The sequence below is a fragment of the Mandrillus leucophaeus genome, unplaced genomic scaffold (assembly GCF_000951045.1).
Source record: "Mandrillus leucophaeus isolate KB7577 unplaced genomic scaffold, Mleu.le_1.0 Scaffold456, whole genome shotgun sequence".
Taxonomy (NCBI): domain Eukaryota; kingdom Metazoa; phylum Chordata; class Mammalia; order Primates; family Cercopithecidae; genus Mandrillus; species Mandrillus leucophaeus.
In genome coordinates this window covers 1,537,795-1,544,508 of record NW_012104876.1, presented here as the reverse complement: position 1 = coordinate 1,544,508, position 6,714 = coordinate 1,537,795, and the positions used below count along the sequence as shown (strand labels likewise).

Here is a 6,714-nt window from a genome sequence, read left to right as displayed (position 1 = left end):
CTCGACAGAGACTTGCAAGAACTTGGTGTGTGGACAGGGACCCTGGGAGCCCCCGCGAGGGGCCCGAGGACAGCTGAGCTGGAGCCCCGACTTCCGAAACGCCTGGCCTCGCCGCCTCTGCCCCGGCCCGGGCCAAGGATCCACTGGAGGCTTGGGACTCGAGGGACAGAAACCTGTGAGAGGAAACCAGTCTAGGTGCCAGGAAAATCTCTTCAGGCGATGGGCACGCTGCTGGCGATTCTTCCACAAACTTACATGTTAAGAGGCCCTTCGACTTTGCTCCTCTGTTTTAGGGAGCTTTTTTGAAGGGGGAGAGAGAGCCAGGGCGAAGAGGCAGAGACATCAGGCTGGGAGAAGGGAGAAGGGGGAGGAGCGAGGAAGTCCTGAACACTCCAACTTTTCCTGGGAGGCTTTGTGAGTGGAGGTCTCTGCTCACTCATGTCCAACTTTAGTAATTTAGATCGACCGGCCTGCTTAGCGTGGACCCTGTCCTGATCTTTAACCTTCCGAAGCTGGATGAAGGCCAAACTTCTGTCTTGCATGGAAATAGCCACCTCCCTTTTGCCTAACAGTGGAAATCTTCTTATGCAAAATCACTCATTTTGAAAAAGGGACTTTCAACAAAGATCTTACAAGGTGCAAGAGGAAAAGTAACAAGTTGATTTATACTAAGAGTCTGGCCCATGCCTCGGGCTTGAGCATTTATGAGTTTTTTTTTTTTTGGGGGGGGGGACTTACTCTCTAAGGTTGTTTACTGAACATTCAAGAATGTAATTGTGCACTCCCAGAGCCAGATTATAGAGGGGAAATCTGTGAAAAGTTTTCTATCAAAATAAGGAGTTTTCTTTACCGCAAATGACAAGGGTGGAGGACATGATTTTGAGAAATATGATGCTATACCCAAATTAGATGTAATGATCTACACGGGCAAAACTTTATATTCTCCTAATATTGGTTATCATAATTGTTTTTCATTTAATTGATATCTTCCCCTTTTAGGACACTCAGAATACTTTCCTGTAAAATTTTATGGTGGAATAATTTCAAGTAAGAAAAGATCAAACTGCTCTTTCTCTCTTAAGGAGATATTTAATACATTTAATTGCAACGGAGGCAAATTTTTGGTGGAATCTTGTACCCAACACAGGGCTCTACTTCCATTTAAAGTTAGGTTAGATTGAGGGTGGGGGAGGGAACTCATGGAGAAAGTGATAAATTATGGAAATTCATTGTACAGTTCAGAAGAAAAATATACTATTTAGACTTCACAATGGAACACACTTAGAGCCAGTCTTATGAATATATACTTTCTGAGAACTTGCTGAGCATTTAAAATGGTCTCTGGTTTGAGGTGAAGGAAAAAACCTGAAATAGGAATCTGGTCCAGCACCCTCAATGTCAAGGTCAAGATCGGAATGTCTGGGTTGGGAGTGATAGACTGACCAGGTTACCTGCTCGTCACATGTGGAGTCATCCCAATCTCCGTTCATGGCATTCAGGCTTGGATATTGGTGGAAGAAAATGCAAAAGACCCCATTATTCTCCACTAACAAAAAATAGCCTCCAAAGCAATTTGCAATTAGAAACTGTCAATAATTGTCTGTTGACAAAGATCAGTAGATAACTTAAAATAGATTGCTTCAACTGCGTGAATTCACAGAATCAAAGTTTCTTTTAATCATCAGAAGTTCTATAAACATTTCAATTTCAGATTGATTTATTTGAACATGAAAAAAAAATCAGGCACCAAATACAAAAATGTTATAACATAAATAAGATGTGCCAAGACTTTATTTCTTCAAAAAGAACAATAAACAAAATTCTAGAATTGAAAATGATCATATATAATACCAAATTGACTGCCACCAAAAACCTAGAGCATTGCCCCTTAAAGGAGGTACTTAAGCCTATTCAATACATTTCTAAATACTTTACAATTCCTTATCTCCACCTTTCTGTTATTCATGCAGAGATTGGGCTCAATAACAAACAGCACCCTAATAAAAAAGGTCTCAATACTCTACCCACTCCAGCCCCCCCAATAGCAATCAATTTCTTTTCCATATAACCATTGTAAAAGAACTGTTTGTCCAAAGGAGTTGCTTCACTGAAGATTAAATGGATTGTTAACATTTCATCACAAAGCAAACAACCGTTTTTCATTGTTATTGATTTTAATGGAAACAATGCTCTTAACATCTTTGCCTACAAATCATGAACTTTAAAAATACATATTTTGCAATTTTTTTCCATAGCATCATTTCAGAACTGCTGCAGTTATTACACCGCTATATAAATGTTATGGATAATTGCGATAATGATGAACTATATACAGCAAACAAATCAGCCTTTGCCTTCCAAAATTGTAAATGGACTATGGTTCTTTTAAGAAGCACTTTAACCATAAGTAAGCAATGCTCAACTGGCCTTACTCATCACCACTGTTTCAGACATAAGCTATCTTTTGAAAATATATAGATAGCTACTAGATAGATAAGTCATAGATACAAACATATATAGGTATATGGGTGATCTCTAGATAGAAAACACAGACATGCATCCTGCCGCAATTTTCATTTTTATGTAAGGTAATAAAGAACTAAGGGACATAAAATTCATTAGGTTACCTTATGTTTATATATGTAGGGCAGGGATGATTAAATCCAGCTTCTCAGTCTTTGAAGTACAAGATTGAGATGTCATGGCCACTAACTGAATTGATCAGTAATATTTGATTTGCATGCCGAAAATCCAGGACAAACACATTTAAACTCGCAGTTAAACAACCATCTGAGATAGAGATAAAGAAAGGAGAGTCTTCCCAGATGGAAACTGACACTGTAAGGAATTTATACTGTAATAGAAAAATAATTTAACAATTAAAAAAGGGATCTGAGTGAGTTATAAATACCAACAAACAAGATTTAATTTGCTCACATCTCCTCTTTGTAGAAGAAGGCTGTTACAAAACAAGAGAAAGGAGTCAGTGGTTCCAAAATTGTAAATTGTGTTCTTCTTTCAAAACAATAAAATTTTAATGCTAAAGCAGTTATAATCAAAAGCTGTACAGAGCTTGTTAGAAAACATTTATCCATAAATATTGTTCAGTTCCCGGCACTTGTAGCAATAATTAAATTACAAACGATAAATATGGCATCAATGGATATGTATTTACAAAAAAAAAAAGTTATTACAAAAGGCAACTGTATACTAAACGTCACAATCTGTGTAGAGTAACATCACATCCTCAGCCTGAAAAAAATACTGAACAACAGTTTCGACCCTATTAGACAAAAATACATTCACAAGTGTAATGCTTTGAGGAAAAGTTCAAGACATAACAGGACTTTGGCACGGTTTAAGACTGTGAGAGTTTAAACAATCACCACTAAGGCGAAAAAGAATTTCCATCAGTTTAACATCACCACCACCAACAAGCCTTCTATAACTTCCTCTCGAGAAACAGGACAACTGTTAAAATGAATTGCAGGAGTTTAAGAATGGGGTGTGCAGACAGCAAGAGGAAGGGGAAGAAAAAGCAGTGTAAAGATTTTGTAAAAAATGCTTCAAATGCCAAAACATATTTTCTAATCCTGAGAAAAGGGCATGGCTACTTTTGGATCTTGCCCAAAACCTTCCTGGACAATTGCAATTAACAAGATGTAGCCCTATATATGGCCTCTTGCCTTAAAACTCCATTTCCATCTGATTGGTCTCAGTTTTCTTTTAAAAATGCATTTGGTCCATTCTATAGTTAACAGGGTTTGTGTTTGTCCTCAGACGTACCATTCGTTAAAATTAGGAGGAAGTCCAGGGTTGTGGCTGGTGCTAGTTTGAACTGCAGAAGGGGTTTTAGTGGTATCTTTACTGTTTGCAGAAGCTATAGCGGGTGGAGTGGAAGATTCATAGCCTGAACTGGCAGCAGGGGAGGAATCTGACCCTTGAGATTCATGAACCTAAAATTAACATGTATATATTATAATGAATATAATTCCAACTGGCAATGTGCAAGCAAAAACAAGAGCAGAATTCGAGCACTGTAACAACAAGACCGCCCAGTGACCCACTTAAAAGAAAAATGCTGCTTTAAAAAAAAAATCCATATTACCGATGTCTAGAAAACCCAGAGATGTTCGCTAAAAACCAGTTTTGCTCCGAAGACTGGTATTATGGAAAAGGAATAAAGCACTCCGTTTTGGTCATGCCACTTCAAAAATGCTTTCTCCACGGATGGAGTGGGGTAAGCAGCTACACTGTGAGGTCCTATAAAATACTAAATCCGGGCCCAGGTTTCATCAAGCCCGTTTCGGCTTGGGAAAGCAGGTACAGAGAAGGTGGCACAGGGGCCCTGAGCGCTGCGAGGTCGCAGACAAATGTGTGGGAATCAGATCGCGCTCCTCGGCCCTATTGTTTTATCCGAAGCCAAAGAGCGAATGAACCACCCACCCCCGGGTTCGGCGCGGCTACTCTCGGTTCCCACCGCGGGCTGAGTCGGGAAGAGGCGGCCACGGCAGTCCCGTAAGCCTAGGCGAGCTCGGCTAGAGCTTCCCAGTAAACAACCGATTGTTCCCTCCGCTTCCTCCCCCTCCCAACTTTGCTCACTCCTGCCCCCACCCCGCCCGGTCCCCAAAATGGGTTCAAGGTGTCACTGCTGGAGCAAATCGGATTTAACGTGGAGGACAGAGGGTGGGCAGCGCGGGCGCTTCCGTTCCGCGGCCCGGCGTCGGGCCGAGTGTTTACAAACCGCCGACCGCTAATAAAGAGGTAATTACCTTCATGTGTTTGCGCAGGGAGCTCGGGTGCGTGTAGGACTTGTCGCACACTTTGCAGATATAGGGCTTGTCCGAGGTATGCACATGCATGTGCTTCTTACGGTCGCTGCTGTTGGCAAAGCGTCTGTCACAGCCTTCAAATTCACATTTGAAAGGTTTCTCACCTGCAAAAGGCAAAAACCCAAAGGGGGTAAAATACGGTCAGCGCCGGAGTTTCCCAGAGGCAAGCAGCAGGAGACTGAGCTCCCGGCGGTCTTCCCGGAGAGGGAGCGCCGACTGGGGGCTGCTGTTGAGAATCTATTTTCCCTGGAGAGAAATGAAGAGCGTAGGTTGAGCCCGCTAGGTTTGGGAGTGGTGGTCGGGGCGGGGGTGGGGCAGGGCAGGCCCAGAACCTGACCACGTCTTTGTTCTTGCAAGGAGGGGAAGCCCCTGGCTCCTCCAAAGTTTCCCCGAAGTTGTGTTTCCACCCCACCCGACCCAGGGCTCCCAATGCGCGGCCACGTTCCGCCACCACCTCGGCGATGTAACCGAGCCCGGCGGGACAATGGGCCCCGGACAGGACAATCCCGTTCAGCCTCTTTGTACCTTTTAATTTGCCTCATTCAAATGCAGTGGTTTGGCTAAGCCCGGTATTAAAAAGCCTGGGTAGTCGTACTTAATGTTTGGGGGGGGGGGGAATATACATATATATATATATATAAAAATCCAGGGGGCTCCAGACAGTTTTACAAGATATTATGAACAACCCACGAAACTGCTTTAGCTTTCCTCCCGGAGGACTGAATTGAACCTGGAACTCCAAATAAAAATAGTTTGACAAAAGTATCAGTCATTTAATTAGGAGATGTGCCAATCAAGTGTAAAAAAGAGCGGAAGTAACCGAAAGTTAGTTTTCATTAGCATTTCTATGGTTGCCTTCCACGAATGTGTGCCGAGAGCTAAGTCGCTTGTAAGCAATATGCTCTCAACACATTCGGAGTCCCTTCACCGTAACCCAGAAAGGGAGACAAAAAGAGGCGGCGCCAGTTTGTTCCTGGGCGCGAGAAGGTCCCAATTAGTTCCTGAGACCGCAGAGCAGTCTGCCCGGGAAGTTAGAACTCGGCAAAGGCGCCACGGGACGGGGAGGGCTAGGGGTGGAGGGTCACTGACAGCGCTTCTTTTTCGAGCGGCCGTTGCGGGGCGTCGCCCCTTTCCCTGGCCGCCACCTCTCTCCCTCGCGCTGTTAAGTCCGTTGCGTGACGGGGTATCGCCAGTGGAACCCACGCCCGCCTGCTTTTTCCCTTACCTGTGTGGGTTCTCTTGTGGATCTTGAGGTTCTCAGAACGGGCAAAGATCTTCCCGCAGCCCGGGAAGGGGCATGGGAAGGGCTTCTCGCCCGTGTGCACTCGGATGTGGTTGACCAGTTTGTACTTCGCCTTGAAAGACTTGCCCTCCCGGGGGCACTCCTCCCAGTAGCAGACGTGGTTGTTCTGCTCCGGGCCCCCCACATGCTCCATAGTGACATGTGTCACCAGCTCATGCATGGTGCTGAAGGTCCGGTCGCAGCTTTTCTTGGGCCGGCTCAGCTGAGCCTCGTCGATCCACTTGCACGACAGCTCCTGCTTGATGGGCTGCCGCATATAACGGAAGAAGGCGCCGGGCCCGTGGTGGGCCGCCACGTTCACGCCCATGTTCATGTTCATGGGGCTGTAGTTAGGGAACTGCGCGCCGGCCGCGTAGGGGTCCGTGCGCGGGCTGGCCACTGGGCGGTATGGGTCAGCACGGCCGAACAGCTCCCCACGCAGCCCCAGGTGGACCTGGTTGTTGTCCACGTGCCCTGTGGGCGACGGGTGCCCAGCGCCCTGCTCATGCAGCCCAGGAAAGAGCAAGTAGCCAGGGGGCTCGGGGATGCCAGGTGGAGCATGCAGGCTGCTCGCCGAGCCGGCGAAGAGCCCGTGCTGCC

At 45.5% G+C, this 6,714-nt stretch overlaps 1 protein-coding gene across 1 annotated transcript in view; it reads right to left on the bottom strand.

Annotated features, from left to right (window-relative positions):
* Positions 1–3,010: 3,010 nt before the first annotated feature.
* Positions 3,011–6,714, bottom strand: part of ZIC3 (Zic family member 3) — a 5,814-nt gene continuing 2,110 nt past the window's right edge. The window contains exons 2-4 of the mRNA XM_011994422.1: positions 6,058–6,714; positions 4,773–4,936; positions 3,011–3,956 (exon numbers count right to left, since the gene is read on the bottom strand). Of these exons, the coding sequence (XP_011849812.1) occupies positions 3,777–3,956; positions 4,773–4,936; positions 6,058–6,714 (1,001 nt within the window). The 3' untranslated portion in view covers positions 3,011–3,776. The remainder of the gene's footprint in view (positions 3,957–4,772; positions 4,937–6,057) is intronic.